The sequence below is a fragment of the Sander vitreus genome, chromosome 12 (assembly GCF_031162955.1).
Source record: "Sander vitreus isolate 19-12246 chromosome 12, sanVit1, whole genome shotgun sequence".
Lineage (NCBI taxonomy): Eukaryota > Metazoa > Chordata > Actinopteri > Perciformes > Percidae > Sander > Sander vitreus.
In genome coordinates this window covers 28,681,780-28,708,803 of record NC_135866.1, presented here as the reverse complement: position 1 = coordinate 28,708,803, position 27,024 = coordinate 28,681,780, and the positions used below count along the sequence as shown (strand labels likewise).

Below are 27,024 nucleotides of genomic sequence, written 5' to 3'. Positions count from 1 at the left end.
TACCATGTTAACATGCCAACTGTTAGCACCCCTCATAATGATGTAGGAATAGCAAAGTTGTACCTAGGGCTGCAACTAACGATTATTTTCATAGTCGATTAATCTGTAGATTTTTTATTTTTTTTTTCTCGATTAATCGATTAGTTGTTTGGTCTCTAAAATGTCAGAAAATGGTGAAAAATGTGGATCAGTGTTTCCCAAAAGCCCAACATGACGTCCTCAAATGTCTCGTTTTGTCCACAACTCAAAAGATATTCAGTTTACTGTCACAGAGGAGAGAAGAAACTAGAACAATATTCACATTTAACAAGCTGGAATCAGAGAATCTTTACTTTTGTCTTAAAAAATTTACTCAAACTGACTAATCGATTATCAAAAGAGTTGCCGATTAATTTAAGAGTTGACAACTAATCAGTTAATCGATTAATCGTTGCAGCTCTAGTTGTACCTCTTGTTTTTCATCCATCCAACTTTCTTTGGGGGATGTGAACCGAGTATTGCAGCTGTAACTGTTGATGTCTATTCTTTATTGAATTATAATTATGGAATATATTGAAGATATTTATCAAGAAGTTATGCTTGGTGGCTGGTCTCTTAGGCCAGTCTTTAATCTTTTTTTATTTTATTTTTTTATTTTTATTTATTTTATATATAAACATGTCCAAATAAACTCAACTTTCTGTTTCCACAGGTACATGGGCATCGGCCTCTCAGCTCAGGGTGTAAACATGAACAGACTCCCCGGTAAGATGACACTTTGTGCGTTTCTTTCGCCTCTGTGTTCATTGCCACTGTTTTTGGGTGTGGTGAGGAGAATGTGTTTGCATGTGTCACCGTCTGTTTCTACTGTATATTATACCAGAGATCCTTTTTTAACTGTTTGTGTGGGTGTCATTTTGTCTGTGAACTTATTGTCTAGTAGAGATTGGCCGTGGATGCACTTGGTGTGAGTTAGAGTGAAACTAGTCAATTCAATGAGTTATGTGTTATGAGTTATCTGATTGCATATGCATGTTTTTATTTTTTTTTATTTTTTTTTTATTATTATTGTTGGAGCAGCAGATATACAGGGTTTCTACACGTGGGATAAGCCTGGAGAGGTCAGGAAAAGAAATGTGGTGGTTCCATTCAGAGAACAGGGACCACGTGCCTACCACGTGCATTTGGTACTCGAACAAACGAACGTTTCCGTGGATTCAAGAATTACAGTTGCAGTCTAAAGCTTGATTTATGGTTCTGCGTTGAATCTATGGCGTAGGTACGTGCGTAGTTAGCGCAGACATGGACCCTACGCTGTAGCCTGTTGTGCACCTCCCCAGAAATGTAACCACACATGGTTGCGACGCAGAACGCAACAACTGTGATTGGTCTGCTTGGCCGTGGCTTTGTAGCGTTGCATTTCCTCCGACTCACTTCCAGGTTCTCTAGTGTTCCCAAATGTTTTACGTATGAAGCGGGATATCGGGACGATGAGCTGACAGAACTGAGAAGTTGACCTCTGAATAGTTCTACTTGTTAAATTGCAATGTGAGCGGCAGGATAATTTAAAAGGCAACTGCGACTACATTGTGCGTCTGCCCTATTTCTGATACCGTGGCGGCAGAAGTTTTGCCATGGCGGGCCGCCACTACAAAATCAACATGGAGAGAACACTGTTCTCCTTCTTCGTGAACAACATGGAATCAATGAGAGGGTTAACTATTTCTGCTACAGCTTTCTGACCGTGGTCCAATTTTTCCCAAAGATGGTTTCTGTCAGTTTAGGTAGTTCTGATCTCACGGTTTATTCAAGTGTTCATCTTTTCAGTTTTTTAATAGTTATTTGAAGCTATAAAATCGTGACTCGCGATTGGTCAGGCAGTTGTATGGGCGGAACTTTGATAACGGGGCCCCACCGCCTGATCACTAATGCACAGACTCTGGCTCCAAAATTACAAGATGGCAGTGCCCGGGATATTTTGGCTTTGTCCAGACTCGACGGGAGTCCCCTACGCGACGGGAGTCACACATGTGGAGATCGCCGCCATCTTTGACAGCTAGCTACGGCTACACCACTCGGACGAAGTGCGAAAATAAAATACTTTCACCCAGGAAAAGCGTGTTCATTCCTCGGGAGTGTTTTAAATCCAAGCCGCGAGCTCTTAAACTTAACTAGTGTTTTTTTGGTGCCTAACCTAAACTGTCACGGCTCCTGAAAGGGAGCTCACAGTCACCTACGACCATACGACGGGGCTCTGTAGCCGGCATCACGAAGCTCTGTAGCAGCTAAACACAACAAACTGGCCATAAAAATTGCAATTGCTGATTGCAATCAACATGTATGTATATACATATATGGGCTTTTTCGCATCGGTCGTTAACTGTGGTTTGTCCAAGTGGTGTTGCTGTAGCTAGCTCGTAGTCGGCTGTCAAAGATGGTGGCCGTTATGCAAATGCACGACTCATCGTGAAAGGACTCATCGTGTCTTGACAGGCTTCACTTTTTTGTGCGGTGGGAGGAAGTGGAGAGGCGTCCAATTATTATTTTATTTTTTTTATACAGTCTGTGCTCTCATCAGGCTTTTCCTGATGCATTCACCCGAGAGAACCTTTTACAGTCTTCTGCACTTTAAGGATGTGTGTACAATGTCGAAACGGGTCAAATTTAAGACGAAACGACAAATGGCCGGTTTTACAGGGGGTTATAATGCGTAACCATTTCCTGGACAGTACCAGTTGCCTGGCTACCAGCAGAGATACCCTGAAGTGACTGGTAACAATATATATGCGAGTATTTTTTCATGCTCTTCAGTGTTAATAAGTATTGGCCCCTAAAACCCAGCATAGGTCAGGCTTTAATTACTTTAATGAGGAAACAGATTTTCTTCCAGATTGTTAGTACTTTCATTAAATACACGTGGTCTTCAGTTGCTTTAAGAAGGCAAAAAAGATAGCAAAGTCAATCCTCTACCACAGTAAAAAGGACGGTGTCGTACTGCTAAAAAAAACATTCATGTCATGTCAGTATGTAAAAGATTTCTGCAGCTGCGTAGCTTCTGATGACATAGTACCGTTAAGACGGCGTTGGTAGATGTCAGCCCTGCGCACCACGGAGGTTATCAGGCCAAACAGGAGCCCCGGCACCCCCTTCACCAGTCTGAGAAGTGGACCCGCCCAGGAGCTCTAGTCCCTTTTCGTACAAAGATAACAGACGACCCAGAGCAAACTGCAGAGTCTCAGCTAATGAAAACTCACTAATTGTGAGGCGCTGATGCCAAACTGCTTCAGCGTTGAGCGCTCCCCCCCCAGTGATGAATGTGGCTATTGCGAGGATTAACTCAGCAGCTCAGCAGTTACTCACAGGGTCCTGCCACTCGGTTTCTAAAGTTAAAACAGCCCTAAGGCCGACCACGCTGCAGCAGAGGCTGCTTCTTCCTCCCCTTCTCCTACACATGCATGACATTGACATTGCAGTTGTTGTTCTCTTGAAATTGTACACACCTAGTATGTTGGAGCTTTTAATAGCCACATTTAAAAAGTACATAAATGGGTGTCGGAGACAAAGACAGGATTTTCAGGATTCTACATAAGCGTGACATGACACAGTCATGACACATGAACCCTAAACCTAACCCTAACTTGTCATGACAAAAACCGAATGACGCTTACTAAAAGAAGTGTTATGTCATAGACGTTTATGACTTGTTTATGTTGATGACCCGTTCATGACGGTGTCATGTCACTCTTAATGTAGATACCTTCAAGTAATGTGTGACCCAACATTCTTTTTGAAATGCGTAGCTTTGGTCAACAATCAGTAGTTACTCAGGTTAAGCAAAGAGTAGAGATGTGAAAGATGTTCAGCAGTCTGTAGCTGCTTAAATCAAACAGCCAAATAAGGAAATGCACGCAATGCAGAAGGTTGTTGTTTTGAGAGTGACTTTCCAAAAAGACGGCGATCCTGAGGATCAAAATTCTGCTAACTGTGTGAGGACCTCACACAGTTAGCAGATCAGTCACACTGAAAACATCAACAACCTGTCTTAGTGACTGGAAAGACTGACTTCCTCGGTTCAATTCTCACAAAGTCCCCATCAGTAGTCAGTGTCCTGCTGTGCTCGAGTGTCCTTGAGCAAGGCGTGTCTGCTTCCCAGCCCCTTCTGTATGAGCGACCGCTTCGTGTTGCAGGTCTTTATTACCCAAAAATGCACCAGTATTTCCCGAGGCTTTGGAACAATGACAAAGCATTTCAATTTTTTGGACTGGCTACATTTCCGGTTTATTTTATATATTTTTCGGCAAAATATGGTTAGAATGGGAATTACGGAATTAGATTGCTTGGGTTTCAGTAAAATCAGAACCAACCAGTATATATTATTTAATTATATAACTTTGCCTCTGTCTGTATTGTTCATCTCAAACGCCTGAAGACTTGTGTGTGTGTGTGTTTTTTTTTTTTTTTTTTTCTGGGTGTAGTCTAAGAATGACCCATCATTTTTTTTTTTTTTTTTTGTTAACACCTTCTCACTGCTCTTATTCTGACACTTGACATCCCTCAGGTTGGGACAAGCACTCATACGGTTACCACGGAGATGACGGCCACTCCTTCTGCTCGTCTGGCACCGGGCAACCCTACGGACCCACGTTTACAACGGGTGACGTGATTGGCTGCTGTGTTAACCTCATCAACAACACCTGCTTCTACACAAAGAATGGCCACAGCCTAGGTAAGAAGCACAGGAACCAAATGCATAACGGTGCTTATATTCCATTGCATGCGCCTGTGGAACAGTATTGTCAGTAAATGGTAATAATATATTTGTACTACATGGTACTAAAACTCTGTGTGACAGGTGCATCAGAGAGAAGGACATTTGGAGCTAATTGGTAGAAGTAATATAATGTAATATAACTATGATGTCTTCTTCCCTCCCCTAAAAGCCCCAAAAAATAATCTTAAAAATAAATAAATTCCGGTTTCACAACTCGGCATAAGAATTATTATTATTATTATTATTATTATTATTATTATTACTTTCTGTTTTGGGTTTTTCTGTAGGTCTTTTCATAGCAGCACAATCACTGACTGAAACATTTCATGGGCGCTTCTTTGGGTTTTCAGCCATGCCTTCACCTGTTGCAGCCCAATGCTGCGGTTTCCTTTCTCAGAGGTGACCTAAAACGCATCACTCGAGCTGCTGCACCCGAACGACATTTTGTAAACATAGCCATATTGAGACATACAGAGAGTTTTGTGGCGCTATTAGCGTTGTATCTCATTAACCCTAACTCATTTGGCAGTGGCTTGAATGTAACGGACGTTCATTCATATAAAATGGTAGCACGCTGTAGCTTTAAACTTGGGGTCAGTTGAAGGAAACCTGCTAGCGAGCACCTTAGGTTCACGGCGTATGTTGCCATAACAACCGTCTCAGAGTTGAGCTGAACTGGCTTTGTGAAAGCGAAAAACCCAGAGTCCGTGAACTCTGAGTCCACTGAGTTTTTACTAAACCTGCTTTCTGAAATCCCCCACTGCTCTGCAAATCACTTCTGCTGTGGAGGAAGAAAAATCGCAACAAAAAAGGGAGAAATTAATATTTAATTTCAAATTGGCACACAGCAGTAACGTCAGAGTATCATTGGCAGAGCAGGCGGACACACAGAGCCAGACAGAAGCTACGCCACACAAGAGCCACCACAACGACCCCCATTTCCTGCTGAAGTCTCTTTCTAATCTAACATGAACACACGTCTCCTTCTGCACCTTAGCTTACTGAAGGAGCCGCCAAACGAACATTCACCGAGGAACGAGTGCACTGCTGACGTTGGTTTGTAGGCTAGTTAGCTGATTAGCTGCTCAGCAGCAAATATGTGAACGTACCTGCAAATGTCACTTCGTCATGTAATGGCCTGGACACACAGAGCCGATTATCGGCCGTCTGACAGCCTGGCGAGGTCGGTGACTCGAGTGTGTTCCGTGCCGTCGTCCGTCCGAGGGGCCGTCGTCCTTCATTTTGGCCGATTTGACATGTATAATCGGCGGGGCGGGCACTGCCGGCAGTCGGACTCAAATGACCCTTTGTCGATCTGAAATGAAGACAGATTCAGCAACTGCACGGCCTATTTCTCTCTTCAAATGTTTTCAGAAACGAGAATGTTTTGGGAGACGCCATGACAGTCTGGCTGTGAATATCCGGAGAAACCAGACCCACGTGACGCGTTCGTCCAATCAGCTGCCGGTTTTCATTTTTGGGCGACAATACAGATTAGCGCCGCCTGCTGTTAGGGAGACGTATTACGTCTCGTCGCTTCGGTGTGTTCTGAGGCACTTTTTTGAGGTCTCGGGGAGACTGATCAGTCCAACTGCCTTTTCTGCAGTTCTCTGTGTGTCTGGGCTTTTAGATGCTGTTGTGGTCCTTTTTCCTCTTCGATACCGCCGCTGGCTTAAAGCTACAGTGCAGTTTTGTTTACTTTTTCTGTTGCTTCCAAGCAGGCGGCCGCATGCGGCTTTCAATCAAACACAGGCACTCGCATTTCCCTGCAACATTTCTGAAAAGACGTTTTTTTTTTGTTTGTTTTTTTAAAACTGTCTCTCGTTTAGATGACATTTGATGATACTAATAGATGATAGTAACCAGATTACCTCAGTATGTGTTTACGCACTGACTTAGGCGTGTGTGGGTGTGGGTGTGTTAGACTCCTCTTCTTCATGCTGACACTTGCTTTCTCTTCCTCTGCAGGCATTGCCTTCACAGACCTACCAGTAAGTACCCACATTATGTTCACCTCAGTGTTATTAATCAAGACAGTATGACATGAGGCTGTTTATAGAAATGAATTGTTTGATTTCCTGCCGAATTTCCACTGTAGTCAAAATGTTTCCGCTGTGTAAAATGAATTGGAGGCTCAAAAGTCTGTGAGGTGGTTTATATGTTGATGATCGGGGACTGGCCTTCTTTGGGATGGAAAAATGAGCACATGGGTGAGAAGCAAGTCTGGACACATTTCACCCACCTGGAATTAAGACATTGTAAAGTAGTATAATAGGCTAAATTACATAAATTGAAGGGTTATGTTCAGCATGCAGTGACATTTGGTTGTGCCCTGTAGCTACACGAAGAAGAACTAAGCGAACAGAGTTAGTTGTACTGTCTGTGTCCAAAGTAGAACATTCATGGATCTATCGCCACCAAGTCCATTCTCAATTCAACACTTTGAAAATGTTTCAAATCCAAATGCAACGCTCTCCATAATCATATCGGCATGAATTGGCTCCATTGCACAGCACTTATTTCAAAAGAAAATGTCACTTTTTGAAGCTGGTTCTCCTGTTACTCCCATTATGTCAGAGCCGGCCCGACCCATAAGCGAACTAAGCTGCTGCTTAGGGCCTCGTGGCTACCAGAGGGCCCCCAAGAGCGCTTGAAATGTCCCACAATAGAGCTCCTAACACAGCCGGTCTATTTAAAGATAGTGTTTGCTGCTAATAGGTCTCACATTATTGTTACAATGTGGAGAGTCCCCAAACCAAATCCTGCTTAGGGCCCCCAAAAGTCTAGGGCCCGCCCTGCAATATGTCCTAAGAAGCAATGTAGCATTTAAAAAGGCTGTTTTTTTTTTTGTTTTTTTTTTTAAACGGCGCAGCGCTCACTCCACACAAACTGCTACATTACATCACTTCTAGCAGACCTATCAGAACAATGAGGGCAAAACGGCATCATCCATCTGTTTTTAACCAAATATTCTTTGCCTCAGCTCAGCTAAAAACACAACACTGAATCCGTAAGCATGTTGGCGTGTCGTTCATTACCTTAACCCCCTTCTTTTTTACCGTTACACCTATTTTCCACCAGGCGCGTCTGCGTTTCATGTGCGTCGCGACCCCCGCGAGCAATCCCAGCCATTCATGTAGATGCTCGATATTCCACCAGCCGCCAGGGCGCGTCCCAGAAGCGTTCGTGAAGCGGCTCTCCGCTCTGCTAAAGATGGCAGAAGACTATCCAGTCGCTATCTATCTTCGCTGCGCCAGTTCACCTCACATTGTAGCGGTTTAGATAACAGACGCTCGACTGTCCTGCTGTCACAGACGAGACCTAACCACAGACGGATGCCTCATTCACGGACTCACGGCAGTGCGTCGCTGCAGAATCAAAATGGGGTTGGTGTTATTTTTGGCACAAACGTGTTTGTTTTTTTGTTTGTTTTTTTCCTTTTTTTTTTTCTTCTGTTGCCTGGTGGGGGCTCCCATTAGCCTGTTTTTAATTATAGGGGAAACTGATATTATTCCACATTAGCAGAGTCGTGTTAATAACTCATTTTCGCTGCCCCCAGGTGGTCAACGAATGAGTTGTTATAAGTTCAACTACAGTTGTGTCTGAACAGGACATCACTTGTGTTGTTGTGGCTCATCGCCAAGCGAGTCTCGCTCCCATCGGCTCCCATGCTCCATTATGTGAACGACTCCCACACCAAAGGGACATTAATACTAATGGGATTCATGCACATATCAACTGTATCGAGATGTGAGGGAGACACTTGTTGTTAGGGTTTTTTTTTTTTTTCTTCTCTCCTTCCTTCCCCTTCTTGCTTGGTAGCAACTGAAAACAGGGCCGCCTGTTTTTCCAGGGAGAAGAAATTAAGAGTCTTAGCCCCAACAATAATCCATTGAGCAGTAAAAAAGGCTTGTGTGTGAGCCAGACATTCATGTTCCTCCAGAGTTGTGCAGTGAAGTGCGTCACCTCGGCACAGCTGACCTTTGTGGTTATTGGGCCATGACAAAGGCAACTCTAAGAGACAAACACACACACACACACACACAACTTTTGTACTACTGTTCTCATGGGGACTTTAATCTACTATAATTATTCCCTAACTTCTCCCAACTCTAATTACACCAGTTCCTTTACCCTGTAGCATCATTAACCTTTACTCTAAGACTAAGACCTCGTCCTTATTCTACTATCTATGTTATCTACTACTATCTATCCTACTACGTCTTACAATCAACTTTTTTGTATAACCCCATACTAGGGCTGGGACGATGTGCTTTAGTTTTTTTGATTCTTTCACGATACATGGCTGCCGATTTTGATTTGTATTGGCGATTATCATTCATTGCGATTCGATCGTATTCAGTATTTCTTCTTTAACAAAAAACAAAGTTGATCAATACACTTCTAGAGACAATATATCGGGACACATTTCTAAAAACTGATTTTGTAAGAAGAGCGCACATCACATGTCAGTGTGTGAGATGTGTAAAGAAGAACATAACATGGAATTTCTGCATTTTCTGCTTCCGTTCAGTTTTGCTGGAAAAGGATATGATGTAGTCGCCGGTAGCGATACCGTATAAACAGAAGATATTTAGGTGAAGCATTGGTAAAACAAAAGAAAAATCCATTCTGGGGAAAATAATCGATTTTTAACATTGCCGCAAAAAAAATAAATACAAAAGATACAAAAAGTTTTTTTTTCACACCCCTGCTGCTATATACTCACACTTAAGATGTTATGGTAACTTGTTATGATACTTTCAGGGCACTTCTACTAATCCGAGAACAATCTCTCTAGCCTGTTGTCAGTCATCACCTTCTCCTGATTAAATCAAGGCTGTGATTAGATTGGTAGGATGGTAGAAGAATGTAACCATACCAACCTCTTCACTCCATATTTCTGTTTATCTCCTCATCCCGTCATCGCAGATGTCAGCAGGACGGCTGTTCCCAGGAACAAGACATAAACACGTACTTAACCCTTTGTCATCGGCATGCAACATGTCAACAACTTGCACTGTAACAGCACAGAGAAAGCTTAAAACAAGTCACATGCCTGCTGTACTACTAATGTACTTATCCTGTTAATAGGAGGAAGCAAATCATATAATAATATGTAACTAGCAAAGGCTTTTCAGAAACGCCTCTTCAAATCAGTTTGGGTTTACGGTAATGTTCGGGTGTAGACGGCCCCTTTTTTTTTTTAACTCCCTGCCCAGATTTGAAAGTGTTGAAGGTCTTTGTTCTGTGTTGTTACTACCGAGAGCCTGGCTGCTGTTTAGCTTTGTTTTGGATTTTGTCAGCCGTTTAAAAGACTGATATATCTCATTCCTTCGTGTCATAGATCTCCACTGTAGGGACTGGGCGATAGGGAGAAAATCAGATATCACGATATTCTTGACCAAATACCTCGATATTGATATTGCGGCGATATTCTAGGGTTGACGACAAAACAAAATATCTTCGCACTAAGATTTGAGATAAATAATCATCAGTAATGCGGACATAATGTCTAAGTGTGGAAAAGGCAAATAATAGAACAGCTAGAACAGTCTGGTAAGTTCAGAAAATGACATCCCTTTACTGTAATGCAGCCTTTAAAACCAGGAAAAGACAACACTTATGTCATATCACCATATTAGGATATCCAAAATCTAAGACGATATCTAGTCTCGTATCATGAACGCGCATTGTGGAAGTAGCCTACGTGCTAATGGTGCTGCGGTGATGGCTCAACCAACTCCTTCTTGTCAGTTATTGGCTGGAACACTGTTTATGTTTGGTGGTGCAGGTCGGCGCGGTTTGTTTTTGTTGGCATTTGTGGAGCCTGGGCTGTCTACAGAGACCGCCTTTTTTTACAGTGCGTTCAGGGGACAGGGAGGAGATGTTTGCTGTATGTGACAAAAAAATGTTGTAGCCTAAAAAAACGCGTGACATCGCTTGGAGCACCTTTTAACCTAACTGGAGGTCCTATTGATTCAGTATTTATCCCTGTGTGGAGGTTGTAGTGACTTCCACGAAGATTGGGAAGTTGAGTGCTCTGAACAGTGCAGAGGAGAAAATGAGGCAGAGAGTCAGAAAATCTCAGCTCTTGGCAATATAATCACGGCGTCATTGGTTCTTAAGAATCTGCTCGATGGGTGAATTATGGCCAATCTGTGCAATAGAGGTCTTACTTACTGCCACTGTAATGTCACTCTCCTGTGAAAAGATGCCCTTTAAGCGTCGGCCTGCTAGAATCTTTGCCAGCTTGTACAATCGCGTTTTAAGGGTTAATGGTAGACAAAAGCGTGTTTCCTGTTTGTTCCTCTTATTGTTTCCTGTTTTGATTTATTGTCCAGATTACATTCCCAAAGAGCATTTTCTCTTATCATCCTAATTCTCTCTCTCTCTCTCTCTCTCTCTCTCTCTCTCTCTCTCTCTCTCTCTCTCTCTCTCTCTCTCTCTCTCTCTCTCTCTCTCTCTCTCTAGCCTAACTTGTATCCGACCGTGGGCCTTCAGACTCCAGGGGAGGTGGTAGACGCAAACTTCGGCCAGCACCCCTTTGTGTTCGACATCGAGGACTACATGCGTGAGTGGAGGACAAAGATCCAGGCCCAGATCGACCGCTGCCCCATCGGAGAGCGCGAGGGCGAGTGGCAGTCCATGATCCAGAAGTGAGTTCACTGTGGATTAATCGGATTTGGGTGAAACACATGTTGGCAACTGATGTAACATTTAGTGTTAGTCTTTTGACAGAAATGCATTTTCATATTTGAGTCACTTGATCATTATTCGTTTCAGTCAACGGTCTCATTTTGCGGCGTTTCATCATCGACGTGTACAGTTAATATGGTTACAGGTACCGTTCTTGTTTTTATGCAAGATTACCAGTAAGTTAAATGAACTTCTGAATAAGAATTTTTGGATGATGGAAGATACTGTTTTTACAAATTAAAAGACTATAAAGTCTAATTTCCCAGCATGCAGGTCACTGGGTAAGACTCAAAACAGTTTTCTGTTCAGTTGTACGACTTCCCCCTGAAAGTTGATAAGTAGAATCATCCGTACGACATACTTATATGAAGGGTGAATACGCTGCAAAGAAGTCACCCCCTCAAAGCACGGTAAACGACCCGGGGTCTGTGTTTCAACGTGGGTCAGCTTGGGTTCATCGCCGCAGACCCCTGACGCACTGAAGACAGTCGGCCCAGGTTGACGGCCGTCCCTCGCCCCCCGCAGGACGGACGGAGCAGCGAGCCACCTTCACCCCGTGCCTTTTTACAAACCGAGCTAGAGCAGGTCGCGGCGCATCAGCACTGTGTAAAAAAATAAATAAAAAAAACTCAAAATAGACACAAAAACCTTGGGGGAAAAAAAAAAGTCCTCCCTTGGGCGGACTGTGTGAACCGCCACCCGTTGAGAAGTTACTGTTACTATGTTTGTCAGGTTTTTTTGTTGTGGGCGAAAAAAGGTGGACAACAAATAGTTTTTGTTGAAAATTGAAGACGTTGTTGTTAATTGAAGACGTGTTCAACACGTTAATTGAATTCCGCCACACCAACTTCAGTCTGAACTGAACTTAGAAATCTATTTTTGTAATTCAACCTTTTTATTAAATGCTCACCGCTCGACTGATCGTAAAATGGGGAGTGTTAGTTTGTTTCCGGTGACAGGATAATACTGCTGACATAACGAGGATCAAGGCCCAGATGGAGCACTTCCCCATCAGAGAGCAGGAGCCCTGATCCACAAGTTAAAGCTATGGGACTCGGTTTCTCTGCATGCCATGTCCTGACGGGATTACGGCTCTCTGTTGCTATGATTACGTGTCCTGAATGGATTTAATCTCCATTTGATGGGGGTTGAGAGTGGGGTGGAGTGGTCGGCAGCCGTTGCCTTTTTTTTTAATCCAGGAAAGTTGCCTCGCTGCGTGAAATTGAAAACAGGAAGTTTCTGTGCCGGCGTCACGATTGCTGGATGTGAAGTGTTTTTATTGTCTTTGTAGAGCGACGGGAACATGACGAAACGGTCGGCCTCTGGTCATAAATCTCCCTGCTGGTGGCGTCATGAGACTTCATTTTTCCCCTAATACTGTATCTGAAGTCTTTTATATAGACCTTAGTGGTCCCCTAATACTGTATCTGATGTCTCTTTTATATAGACCTTAGTGGTCCCCTAATACTGTATCTGATGTCTCTTTTATATAGACCTTAGTGGTCCCCTAATACTGTATCTGAAGTATTTTATATAGGCCTTAGTGGTCCCCTAATACTGTATCTGAAGTCTCTTTTATATAGGCCTTAGTGGTCCCCTAATACTGTATCTGAAGTATTTTATATAGGCCATAGTGGTCCCCTAATACTGTATCTGAAGTCTCTTTTATATAGACCTTAGTGGTCCCCTAATACTGTATCTGAAGTCTCTTTTATATAGACCTTAGTGGTCCCCTAATACTGTATCTGAAGTCTCTTTTATATAGACCTTAGTGGTCCCCTAATACTGTATCTGAAGTCTCTTTTATATAGGCCTCAGTGGTCCCCTAATACTGTATCTGAAGTCTCTTTTATATAGACCTTAGTGGTCCCCTAATACTGTATCTGAAGTCTCTTTTATATAGGCCTTAGTGGTCCCCTAATACTGTATCTGAAGTCTCTTTACTGAAATTCAGCCTTGGTACAGAATTACAGCCACTAGAGCCAGTCCCACAATGAGCTTTACTTAGGATGTGCCATTTCTGTGTCTGTAGCTATTGAGGAGGACAGAGGGGGGGCAAGGTGGAGGGTGGGGGTGTGGCCTTGACCAACTGCCACTTTGCTCGTTTGAAAACCATGATGTCTCTCTCTCTCACGGGTGGGCCAAATTCTCTGGGTGGGCAAAGCAGAGAAAGGGGAGGTAACCTTTCCCCTTATGACGTCATAAAGGAAAGATTCCAGATCGGCCCATCTGAGCTTTCATTTTCTCAAAGGCAGAGTAGGATACCCAGGGCTCGGTTTACACCTATCACCATTTCTAGCCACTGGGGGACCATAGGCAGGCTGGGGGAACTCATATTAATGATAAAAAAAAACCTCAAAGTGACATTTTCATGCCATGGGACCTTTAATTGTCTATTACTATCTTGATTAATTGATTGTTTGGTTTATGAAATGTCAGATAATGGTAAAAAAAATAGTCGATCAGTGTTTCCCAAAGCCCGAGATGACGTCTTCAAATGTCTTGTTTTGTCCCCAACTCAAAGATATTCAGTTTACTGTCACAGAGGAGAGAAGAAACTAGAACAATATTCACATTTAAGAAGCTGGAATCAGAGAATTTTTTTTTATAAAAAGAATGACTGAAACCCGATTTATCGCTTATCAAAATAGTTGATCAACTAATCAATTGATCTTTGCAGCTAGTTTATTACAACTTGGGTCTTATTTTTGCAGTTTTAGTCGTCCCAATGATGTTGTACTCCCAAAGGTAGTTGCTCAGGATTTGGGAACAATGAAGAGCAGTCAGGCGACAGAGACTGGAAACGAGCCAACAGTTTAGCCACGGACATTAAAACAAAAGCATCCTGTACAGTTATTACCCAAACTGCCCATTGTAAAACGGTTTACAAGCCAACTTCCTGGTTCAACTCTGACCTAGTTGTGTGCACACTGTAGCTGTACAATGAGTGGATTATCGGTGACATTTCAGGTGTGCTCACTTTGGGTTTTTATCTCTGAATGAAATGGTTTAGATAATCTGATAGAATGCTAGTTTATGTCCCCATCTGGAAGTCTTGACTGCTCGTTTATTTTGACCCAAAGACCTCCCGTTCAAGAAAAGCACATAACATTATTAACCATGTTCAGGTTCATAAGATGTGTGTGTGTAAGCCTAGGCGCATTTTACTAATGCTCTGTTAAAATAACAATGAAATGCTGCGTTATTGACTTTAGACCAGGTTTTTGTTGGTCAATGGCACGATCACTTCCCACTGCCTCAAGATAGCAATACGCCAAGAATGCACCTGAACACACCTCCCTGTAAGACCAGCACGCCCAGAATGCACCTGAACACACCTCCCTGTAAGACCAGCACGCCAAGAATGCACCTGAACACACCTCCCTGTAAGACCAGCACGCCCATGGGCTACAGATGGGCGCAGGTGCATTTGCTATTTAAACGAAGTGGGCGCTGGACGGGAAATTGACAACTGCGTCGGTCTTAAACTAGCAAAGACAACTGCGTCGGGCTTTGCGCCGCGCCGGGTGCAAGATAGGACCCTAAAGAGTGTTATGGTCTGAATGATTTCTCCCGCTGGTGTTTCTAACCACTGATTGTGTTTTTGGTTTCTCTTGTCCTCGTCTCGTCAGGATGGTGGCTTCCTACCTGGTGCACCACAGCTATTGTGCCACGGCCGAAGCCTTCGCCAAATCCACAGACCAGGCCGTGCACGAGGAGCTGGCCTCCATCAAAAACCGACAGAGTAAGAGCGCCTTCTGTGTTTGCATGTATCTTTTAAAAAAAAATAATAATAAAAAAAAAAAATGCTGGTGCCAGGCTTACAAATGCACTAACTGAACAAATCTTACTCCATTATGAGGTGCGACTAATCTCCTAAGAAGCTTAATGTTTAATTTCATTAAACACTAGGAATGCAAACATGCAATGGGTTGAATCTTTTTTTTTTTTTGTTTACCTCTATGGAAATATTACTCCAAATCTCAAACTTATTTCGGTGCCAGGACAGCACTCAAGACGACATCACCGTGGGATAACGTGGTATGAGCGTTGCCTCGTGTAAACATGTTCCCTGTCGGTTTGCAGAGATCCAGAAGCTGGTGCTGTCGGGTAGAATGGGCGAGGCCATCGAGACCACCCAGCAGCTCTACCCCAACCTCCTGGAGAGGAACCCAGACCTTCTCTTCATGCTCAAGTAAGACCAAGGCTGCATTTGAATGTGCATTGTTTGCCGATTTGGAAGCCTCCTATTACTTAAAAGTACCAAAGAAAAGTCAATCTTTCAAGCCAATTCTGCTGCTTTCGGTGCAGAAAGCGGATTGTCCACTTTTGGTGGCATCTTTGAATCTTTAAAGCTGATAATTATGTTGTGAAAGCGAAATTATACTTAAAGCTATAGTGCGTAGTTTCTGTCGCCCCCATGAGGAATTTTGAGTAATGACAACTTTTAAGCTGATAGTCTTAATTAGCTTTGTAGCAACTCTTTTGGCGATGGCTTGAATGTAACGGACCTGCATTAACATCAAACAGTTACACACTAAAGCTTTAAAGAAAAGGGGATTGTTTGTTAATGTTTTCTCTTTCTGTAACTTGTCCTACATGTGTCTTTCTTCATACTATAATAATTACAATTTATTTAATTGTATTTGCTCACACTAAATCCTCTTTACTCTACATCCGTTCCCCGACCTTTATATATATCACCTTTGCCTCATTTTGTCTGTGTCTCTTCCCTCTTTTCATTCCCTTCTTGCTCTTCCCTTCCTTCCTCCCTCCCTGCCTGTGCGTCCTCAGGGTGAGACAGTTCATAGAGATGGTGAACGGGACGGACAGCGAGGTGAGGTGTCTGGGAGGTCGCAGCCCAAAGTCTCAGGACAGTTACACCGGCTCCCCCCGGACCTTCAGCAGCCCCAGCCACAAAGCCAGCAGCTCCCAGCCCTACCTCCCAGGTACCGTCCAGCTGGGCTCGGTGCATTCACATCTGGCGATTACAACAGATTTTATAAATACGTTTACCGTTTTTACACCCAGTGACAGCAATTACCTTTTTGTAGAGCCCAGTATCTGTTCTGCCAAATGTGCTTAGTGTGATCCAGGCCCATGAAGAAGTGCGCTCAGCCTTGCAGCTAATTTTGGCCCCTCGCGGTATCGCAGCGCAAAATCCCCCTGCGGCTCAGAAAAATATTTGTCATAGGCCTTTTATTGTAAAAAGAAATGTCTGTAAAAGTCATGCCCGGACACCTCGGACTGCAAACAAGGTTGATTATTCTCTTTCTGTTAAGAATTTTTTAATCCATTGACTCTTGATATTTGAAAAACGTCCCTAGAGGCGAGAAAAACGCTTTAAAAACCTGTGATCTCACCACAGTGTAAAGTCTATAGGCAGGGCGGGAACTCGGGTGTGGGGGCCAGCAGGAGAAACACTACTGATCATATTCAGTGGGCGGCACATCACCAAAATGAACCAAGAAGCTTGAAACTTTTTTGGTGTATACACCAGACAATTAATGCCGTAGAACTAAATAGATCCTGTATCTAGTTAATATTATACATCTGATCACAGACAGCTTTGACATATTTACAGACTGAGGTCTTCCTTTTATCCCTTTAAGCCTTACCTTAATTTAGTCAGGGACACCAACAGCGACTGTGCAGTTCACTGAAATGTATTTAACATTAACTCTCCCTGAAGGGTTGATGTTAGTGACACACATCAATCTCTAATCGCAAGCTGCTACCAAAATAAAGTTTTTTTTATTTATTTTTTTCAAGCACCATTTAACCCTAGTGTTGTCTTCCTGTTGCCCATTTGTTGTTCTTTTTCTACACTTTTCTCGACGTTTTTGTCGATTTTTTTATTCAGATTTTTGGCTTTTTTTTTTAAATTGTTAAACAATTTTTTTTTTACGATTTTGTTAGTCACTTTTTTCAGCATCTTTAAAAAAAATATATATATGTTTTGTCTTTTTTTTCCCCCTAGCTTTTTCCAACATTTGTCACTTTTTCAACGTTCTTTTGTTCTGATATAGAAAGCTTTTTGTAAACTGGTTGTAACGGGATGTAACGAAGTACATTTACTCAGGTAAAGTACCTCAAATTTGTACTTAAGTAGAGTACTTGAGTCTTTTCTTTTCATGCCACTTTCTACTTCTACTCTGCTACATTTCAGAGAGAAATATTGTACTTTTTACTCCACTACATTCATCTGTTACAGCTTTAGTTACTTTACACATTAAGATTTTTGCAAACAAATCACATGTAGTTTATAAAACACGACATTTTATTATAAATTAAACTAGACGACAATATAACGGCCTACAAGTCCAGCTGAAATGATGAGCAGATTAAACACTTAGTAGAAAAGAACTGCTTGGATCGTTTCCAGTTTCTAAAATGTGAGGATTAGCCTGCATTGAGTACTTTTAATACTTTAAGCACATTTTCCTGATGATACTTACATACTTTTACTTAAGTTGCATTTTCAATGCAGGACTTTTACTTGTAACGGAGTATTTTTACAGTGGGGTGTTTGTAGTAAAGGACCTGAATACTTCTTCAACCACTGTTTTTAAGCACCATTTAAGAATCCCGTTGACCTTCAAAGTCTCCATCTTTCGTCTGTTTCAAGGTTTGGCATCAGATTACCAGCGAGTTTGAGTTTGTAATCGCTCTGACCACTTCTGGCTTTGCTGCAGAAAAACGAGCTGCGCCTTTTTAAATAGGAAACCGTTAGTTTAAGAGGATTCCTCAGTGTTAGCAGAGCCTTCTTTATGTTCGGTAAAGGCATGTGTTAATAGTTAAAAACGTGTCCATCTTTCACTCTTGTTGTTTTTAGGGACCGACAGCAACTGCTGTAATGGCGTGACGACCAATAAGAGCCACAGCTCCTCCCCTCACAGTCACAAGCCCTGCCCCCCCGGCTCTGGCTCCACCCCCCCAGCGTCTGACGTCAGCCTCAACGGGAGCCGCAGCCAACAGCCCATAACCAGGTACTGAGCCAAACCACGCTGACACACGAGCGTTTGATTTAATCTGCTCATAAAGCTAAATGACAGACAGACGGTTTATTAAAAAGATAGTTTAGAAAGACCGTACCGTTCACGTATACATGCAGTCGAACCACGAACGCCGTGCGTGAGCTACGTTACTGGTTACACGACGTTCGTGGTACGACTGGTCGAGACTGTTTCTAATCTATCTTTTTAACAAACTGTCTGTACACCTACAAAGTTCTCAATGCTTCTGTTTACATGTAGGGATCCCTCATTATGCTACCGTGGAAGTGTGGTGCTGTTTTGAGCCTCGTTAGTGGTGTAGAAATAGAGATTTCTTTTTACTTTACCTTTGCCTCGACGACTAGCGTTACAAGCTAATTAGCGGTTAGCGCTACAACTGGTCACATTCGACCTTAAACTTCTTGCTCAGATAATGATGTATCACGCAGGCCGAGGAACTCGTGTATGCATCGTAGGCCGGTACATTTGCTTAACTATGGTAGAGTTTCTACACATACTTCCTTTAAATAAAAAAAAGAAAGTTGTTTTCAAGTTTAAATGATGCGTTAGTTCAACCAAAAAAAAAACCCTTTGGTTATCGTTCCTTTTTAAGGGTCATTGTAACCGATGATGATAATAATATCGTGAAACTGTGACGGTCATCAAACTGTGAAAATCTCAAACCACCTCTTGCAAGCGTAATGCATCATTTCGCTGCAAGGTCAGTTAATTAGATATCTTGTCCAGGAAATTTGCATCATCTTACTATCTCCTCGTGTCCTGCCTCCGTAGCGATGTGGATATGGAGGTGGACCACTTCACTAACGGAGTGACAGAGTCGTCCTCCAATGGTTTCCTCAACGGCAGCTCCAAACACGCCACCGAGCCCGAAGACTGTGACGCAGACATGGGTGAGTATCGTGTGTGTGTGTGGAGGCATTAGTCACTCGGCATGCCGTCAGACCGCTGGTTGCCTTTTTGAAGTTAATGTATGCCCTGGTTGGTAAGGCTGTGTATTCTATTAGCTTCTTTGGCAGGAGTTGCGTCTAGAATTCTGTGATGAACCACCCGTGAGAAAGTTTTCTGCCCTTCCTTTTCTCTGAAGACGACCTGTTTTTGTTTTTGTTTTAAACACTTTGTGTTGATCGAGGATTGAAGGCTTATTCAACCCCCGCTGCCCTTGCAAATTGCTGGGTAAACACTCCTGCGAAATACCTGTGCTGTGAATGTACCATCACGACATTAAGACATGCTCCTTTTTGCATGGCGAACGGGCCGTGGCTCTGCAGAGGTGGAGTCCGCTCAGTCCAAGCGGCAGCTGTGCGGCGGGAGCCAGGCGGCCATCGAGAGAATGATCCACTTCGGCAGGGAGCTCCAGAGCATGAGCGAACACCTGCGCCGCGAGTGTGGCAAGAATTCCGCCAACAAGAAGATGCTCAAGGTAACTATCGTTAAGAATGGCCGTGGACGTTTTTATTATGGGCCCCTTTTTTTTTTTTTTTAGAAGTCATGAAAGAGTTTTTGAAATTTTCTCCATGAAATGTGTGGGAACCCTGACAACCTATGACGACGAGAGTAACTAAAGGAATTTATAGAACTGACCATCATTGATAGACCCGTAGTAGTGTAAGAACAGTACACATGGTCTTGTAGTCTAGTCTATCTAGCACCCGGCGCAGGGCGGCGCTAAGCCCGACGCAAGTGTCTTTGCTAGTTTAAGACCGTCCAGCGCCCGCGTGTTTAAATAGCAAATGGACCTGCGCCCATCTGTGGCCCATGGGCGTGCTGGTCTTACAGGGAGGTGTGTTCAGGTGCATTCTGGGCGTATTGCTATCTTGAGGCAGCGGGAAGTGATCGTGCCATTGACCAACAAAAACCTGGTCTAAAGTCAATGACGCAGCATTTCATGGGAAATGACCTCTGATTGGTTTATTGCATGTTACGCCCAAAACACACCTATGAATTAATGAAGACACTAAGTACAACCCTTTTGAACCATGCGCACAGACCCCTTTTTCTTTTCCACCATTAAACTAGCAAAAGTGGATTTGGACACGCCCTAAACGCACCTGCGCCAGGCGCTCCACGCCGTGCGCTCAGACCATTAAAATAGGACCCCTAGGTGTAGAAGAGAAAGTGAAGCGGTGTGCTGTGATCTGTTGTTGTTCGTGTCTCCGGCTACAGGACGCGTTCAGCCTGCTGGCCTACTCGGACCCCTGGAGCAGCCCAGTCGGCTACCAACTGGACGCCATTCAGAGAGAGCCCGTCTGCTCCACTCTCAACAGTGCAATATTAGGTAGGTCAGCTGTCCACGCTGCCTGTATTAAAATATGTTTTAAATATGAGCCCATAAGACACGGAGAAGGTAGCTCTGTCCCTGTAGTTTGAATACATACAGGGATAGCCCCTTGAGATGTGGCATCTCATTTTCGAGGGGGTTCTATAAACACAAATCCCAAATTATACAACCCATACAAACAGAATTGTTGCGTAACAAACACACACTTCAAATACACAAGTACAGACAGCTTGCTCAACCTCTCACCCACACCCCCAGCTGTTACACAAGATAATTGCATACAATAATTACATCAGAATAAAGAGCAATTGAAGCAGTTTAAAGACTGCAATAAACACAAATTAAAAGCATAAACGGGTTGTTTTAACATGAGAAAATGTACTGAACCAGTGGTAATATGTGACCGACGATTATTCCAATCTGAAGGAGCTTTATATTAGAATGATCGGCATCTGACTTCTTTGAAAATGTAAGGGCATGTCTGAGTAGATATGAAAGATCTACAGTACCAGTCAAAAGTTTGGACATGCTTACTTTTTCACCTGAATGGGAAAGCTTCTACACGTTTGACTGGTACTGGTACATGGTACACAAAACCTTAGGAAGGACAGTTGAAATAAACATTCTTTTTAATATTTGAATGAACCTAACCCAGTGACATTGCCTTCTAGATGTAGGCTGTAGCCGATGAAGTGATTCAAACAATGGTGAGTTCTGTATGGACACCTCATCACTCCTGCAGTCCTGACGTGTGTATGTGTGTGTGTGTCCCCCTTCCCCCCCACTTTCCTTTTTCCCCCCTCCAGAGACTCACAACCTGCCCAAGCAGCCCCCCCTGGCCCAGGCCGTGGGTCAGGCCGCCCAGTGCCTCTCCATCATGGCACGAACAGGCAGCGGCTCCTGCGCCTTCGCCTCTGTGGACGATTACCTGCACTAGCCCTGTGTACACACACACACACACACACACACACACACACACTCTGAGGGCCTGTCCAGAAATGGCTTCTTCCGCCTCCTCCATCAGTGTAGTCCTATTGGCTGAGGAGACTCTCCTCTGCACGACAACAAGCAGTAGTTAACCACCTCGCTCGCTTCTTGTTCAGCTTTTGCTGATTGGCATGACGACCGCCGAGGACCAGGGGTCATCTCTGGACAGATCTTTCGACTGCTAACGCACACAACATACATTTAAAACACACCCACGCACACACCCACCACCTCCCTTTCCATCGTAAATATGAAAAATGCGCCTCCACCTTGGTTGCCCTCGTAAGCCCTTACCTCCACCTCCAGCCGTCCGAGGCTGCGTCTGCATCATTCTGACGGGACAGCAGGGTGGGCGCCAACCAAGAGTAGCTGACTTGAAAATACTGGCGTGGACTCGCCACAGATACAAAGGCCCCCCCCCCCTCCCCGTATATCTGGGGGGGCATCAAACCGGGGCGGACAGACTGACAAAAAAAAACCAACAACAACCCCTGGGTCAAATAGAAATGGAAAAATAAGAAGATACAAAAAGAAAAAAGAAAACGAGACGAGTGACCGCCATAGCCGACCACCCTTTAACGTGGTCCCTGTAAACCTGGCTCGTCAGGCAAAAACGTGCGCACACGCACTCGTAACAAACGCGGAGGCTGACGCTGACGCTGAAAACGGGATTGGAAAAAGTCCCATCTCCGCCGAGGCTCGCCGAGCGCTCGAGCTCCGGCCAACGCGGTGCTCCGTTAGAGATAGCCTACTCCCTCCCTTCACCCCCCTGCGCCGACTCCACGTGGACTCTGGACTTTGGAAGAAGAAGCCAGAGAGAAACGACAGTCTCGACTCAACGTTCCCTCTTTTAAAAACTTTTTGTTTGTGTTTTTCATGGGCGAAGTGGAGGGACTGGGGAGACGTGGTTACCTGGCTTTTATTTTGAGTTTTTCCAGGTTTACAAGGCATGGTGCAGACGCCGCCGACTATTATTATTATTATTATTAATTATCATTATATTATTGTTACTTGCATTCACAGTATATTTGTTGAGCGCCAGCAAGAGCAAGTTCCACTTATTATAATAAAGGTCCCGATTCCACGGATTACCAGTGACGAGCGTGTGTACATGTTAACGTTTATATATGAATTTAACAAAATGGAATTATATCGATAGAGTGAAATATTTAGTTATCAAATGAAAGGAAATCATTGAAAAAAAAAAAACAACAACGAATCCTTTAATGCTTTGTACCGACACCAGTGACTCCTGAAGCATGCTGGTTGTTCCGAGTGTGTACAAGATCTTATGCCTCCTGTTTTGTTGACTCCGGGGTTCCTACGCAGGTGGGGAGCTGATACGTTTTGACCCTTTCCACGTCTGTCAGATTTTGAAAAACGGAACTGCTCTGAAGTCCTGAGACAGAGTTTTTAGACTTTTAATTTCACATATTGTGGTACTTTCTGTGAAGTAATCTTTACTAGAGCCTAGCTTAATTTTGCAATTAATGCGAACGAATTGTCGAACACTTCTGTACAAAGTCTGGAGTTTCTAAAATGGAAACCCTGCGTAGGAAACCTGCGATGATCACTGACCCTATTTTTACTTGTGACTCCCCCCAAAAGCCCCCAGCTGCACAGCAGGTTTGATGCAAACGTTGTTAATCTTTATTTTCGTATTGATGTCTATGCTAATCCTTAACCCACAAAGAACTCAGGAGCCAAAATGTCCCTTTCCTCCTCCTGTTTAGAATAGGAAGGTCCGAACTAACCAAGCAGCCGACCGACCCCCGGGCCTCGATTTACAGTTGGACAAGCGTTTTTTTTTTTTTTTAGCAGCACAGCAACAGATTTTCAGACTCCAAGTCGGACAAGAAACACAAGCAACAGCAAAACGTAGCTGCTATAAAGCCAGCCTCTAAACGAGCTCTGCGTTTGATTTAAAGTCAAACTGAAATAAGATGACCAATAACGACTTTTAGCGTCTGAGTGGATGTTTCCCATCTTTTGACTGACAACTGAGAGCCAGCATTGCTAGGCGACGCGCTAGCGTCAACTTCTGTGGTGCGCTACTGACTGCAAGATATCCTAGCCGTGTAACTTTAAAGTCCTTAAATGTTGACAAGTGAATTTTTTTTTCTTCCTTTTTCTAAGTCTTTGTTTTCCAATCGAAAAGTGGAAGCTAGCTAGCTCGCTAACATTAGCGCTGATTCCCGCTAGAATGTTACTTTTCGTTATCAGTGGGGGTTTTGCGTGTCACCTGCAGCCCCCACGCTCTGCGTTCGTCCTGGATTTAGGCAAAGGAAGACATCTTGCTCGTGTTAGCTGTCTCTCTTTAGGATAGTTCCAGAAGTGGAAACGGTAAAATGCTAAATGACCAGAGTGTCAAACTCCACACCATTGAGTAGTCTTGTTCACGGATCAAATCACAGATGGAACTGAGCCAGTGGTTACCAAACTTTAAAACCTCACCTATTCATTTTCATGAAAAAATTTTTACAAAGTGAAAATAAATGTGGCGGCACTCTTACGGTACCTCAGCGTGTCTCTGTCCCCACTATGGGAACCACTGGACAAAGAAACGGCTAACAGAGTCCACCCCCGGCTGTTGAACTGCCTGTTATTGTTTGAATTGAAGCAATGATATGAAATGTATTAAGGGCCAGCTCACACAGATATCGTATAAAACCGATTTACTAGTACCAACAACAGTTGGTACCAAAAATTCACTAATTTAGGGGGCGCCGTTGTTGAAGAAAAATAAGTAAAAACTTTCTTTTCTTATTTTTGGTATTTAAAAGTCTGAACTAATTCGTACTCAAGGCAAACATCTAGGATGTATGTTGTGATTTATTTGCAAAAAATATTTTTTAATTTCAGTTTGCTTTAATGTTGGTTAGCAGAAATGAAATGTGTTGCTTGTTTTGTTTTCAGTTTGACCGATCTATTAACGTCGACCTCGAACTAGCTCAGGCGCTAGTTTACCTTCAGTCAACCTCGACTCTGTGTTGCTCCCTGGAAGATATTTGCTGTCTAACGTTAGTGTTTTCTAAAGCTGCTGTTGAAATAGCATTCAGGTATGAAAGGCCCTTAATTTGTTCCTTTCCAATCTACCCATCATCCCTCAGAGGCGAGCTTCCTCTTCCTCTTTTTGTCTCAAGGTTTTTCTCGGGGCCCCTCGCGTTTCAGTACACTCAAGCACTGATGGGGAAAACAAGAAAAACCATAAAAAAAATAATAAAAAAACACAAAAAACATTCAGTATTGTCAACAACACTGTGGCTACCACATTTACAAAATAAAGAACCAAATATTTTAGGAAGATGACATTGCAGCCGTGTGTTTGAAGCCTGTGTGTTTGTGCTCGCCACTTGCAGAGAAACGGGACTGCCGAGGCTTTCGCTAGACACGACATCCATCTTTTCCTCTAGTTTTTCCCAGGTGGGACCGAGCTTTTCTGTACTTTTTTCCTTTTTCTTTGGTTTGTTTCTTTGTTGATTTATTTTTCCGATCGCAAGCAGTCACGGCATCCTTTAGAAAACTTCTTAGACAAAGTGTCTGTTGTCTCTTTCTGAGTAAGGTCTGAAACCTATGCATGCCATAGTAAAGTGGTGGTAAGATCAAGTTAGATGTCTCTCTTATTTTATTCTTTTTGCTCCTCCTTTTAGCCAGTTCACGGTGTATAAGGAAGATGTCAACCAGTAAGTTGTCGACTGCTGACTGTGTGTCCATTTGGAGAAAAGAAAACAAAAAAAAAAAGTGCAATTTGTGTGAGGGTGTAAAGATTTATATTAAAAGTGACAAATGATGAAGGCACTTGTCTGGATGCTGCATGACGCCTGGAGCTGAAGCCTGCCTCCAAACAGTTTTGTCCTGCGTTTAGATAAATGTATGGACTCTTTGACCAGCGGAGGCTGTTCAGAGTTTAATCCCAAATGACATTTACAAAGATAATCCTGGAAAGTGTGTTTTTTTTTTTTTTAAAACACACTAACCCACATACGAAGCCTGGAAGAAAAAGTCAACCTTAAAACCCAGTTGTTGATGTAGTTTCTGGCCCTTTAAACAACTGACCAAACGGGCAACTTAGTCGAAGCCCTAACTAACCCTTATTTAAATGATCGATTTGAATTTAAGTCCATAATGTGAGAAAATGAAATGCGTAACTCATATTCATACTAAGATGTGCACCAACTGGGGCGTTTATGTTAAAAATAAATGTGTGTGTTCTCTGGTGGACAAACTAAAGTAATTGTGACAGTTGCATTACATGTCATTTAGCTGACGCTTTTATCCAAATCGACTTAACAATTGCTATATATGTCAGAGGCCGCACACCTCTGGAGCAACTATGGGTCAAGTGTCTTTCTCAGGGACACATTGGTTGATGTATCGCAGTGGGAATTGGACCCAGATCTCCCACACCAAAGGCAAGCAAATATTTATTTAATTAGATATCATGTATATACAGTATGCCCAGTGGTGAAATGTAACAAAGTAATAACTTGAGTTTTTCCATTTTATACTATTTATACTTCTACTCCACTACATATCAGAGGGAAATGTTGTTCTTTCTACTCCGCTATATTAATTTGACAACTGTAGTTTGCAGAAACTGATGAATACAAAAATATGAATCGACTTATAAACTGATTAGAGGTTAAGTTACCCAGCAGTATTTGAAACAAGCTTCATATTAATGCAGTGGTTCCCAACTTTGTTGGTCCGAGGAACCCCCACAGCCCTGTCAGAGGAACTCACGTGCCTCTTCATCAATTCACTGTGTTCCAAATATGTAACACTATTCATTGTATAAAAGTGGATATTGTTAACTTTTTTTATACATTGTTACTTTAAGCCACTACTTTTAGCTAACTATTTCAACTCTTAGCTAAACCTAATTTTACCTTTTTCAACCGTTAGCCAACCATTTCAACCGTTAGCTAAAAGTTGAAATAGTTAGCTAACTAATAGTTGGCTATTTCAACTTTTAGCTAACCCTATTTTAACCTATTTCAACAGTTAGCTAAAAGTCAACTTTTCCAACCGTCATTTTAACTTTTAGTTATTTCAACCATGTCTCTTTAGTCATTACTTTGAGCTAGTTATTTCTTCCATTTATTCAGTACTTGTACCAACTACTGTGCTCGCTTGCTAACTAGTTTTCTCTTACATAACTGCAACATGTAGTGTTCACGTGTAAAAGTTGATTTAATGGTAATATGTGGATATATTCTTCCAATCAAATCATTTTTTTTCAAAGTTGAGCTTTACAATCGTTCCACATACCCCCTATCAACAGCAGAAGTACC

At 42.9% G+C, this 27,024-nt stretch overlaps 1 protein-coding gene across 4 annotated transcripts in view; it reads left to right on the top strand.

Annotated features, from left to right (window-relative positions):
* Positions 1-25,524, top strand: part of ranbp9 (RAN binding protein 9) — a 34,263-nt gene extending 8,739 nt beyond the window's left edge. Inside the window, exons 3-15 of one of the 4 annotated variants that reach the window (XM_078265066.1) lie at positions 692-744; positions 4,538-4,705; positions 6,719-6,741; positions 9,683-9,724; positions 11,225-11,409; positions 15,082-15,194; positions 15,536-15,644; positions 16,244-16,398; positions 18,285-18,438; positions 19,237-19,355; positions 19,734-19,885; positions 20,629-20,740; positions 21,550-25,524. In XM_078265066.1, the coding sequence (XP_078121192.1) occupies positions 692-744; positions 4,538-4,705; positions 6,719-6,741; positions 9,683-9,724; positions 11,225-11,409; positions 15,082-15,194; positions 15,536-15,644; positions 16,244-16,398; positions 18,285-18,438; positions 19,237-19,355; positions 19,734-19,885; positions 20,629-20,740; positions 21,550-21,680 (1,516 nt within the window). In that variant the 3' untranslated portion in view covers positions 21,681-25,524. Of the gene's footprint in view, positions 1-691; positions 745-4,537; positions 4,706-6,718; positions 6,742-9,682; positions 9,725-11,224; positions 11,410-15,081; positions 15,195-15,535; positions 15,645-16,243; positions 16,399-18,284; positions 18,439-19,191; positions 19,356-19,733; positions 19,886-20,628; positions 20,741-21,549 lie in introns of all 4 variants that reach the window. The other 3 variants (XM_078265064.1, XM_078265067.1, XM_078265065.1) reach the window with 3 other exon arrangements.
* Positions 25,525-27,024: the final 1,500 nt, after the last annotated feature.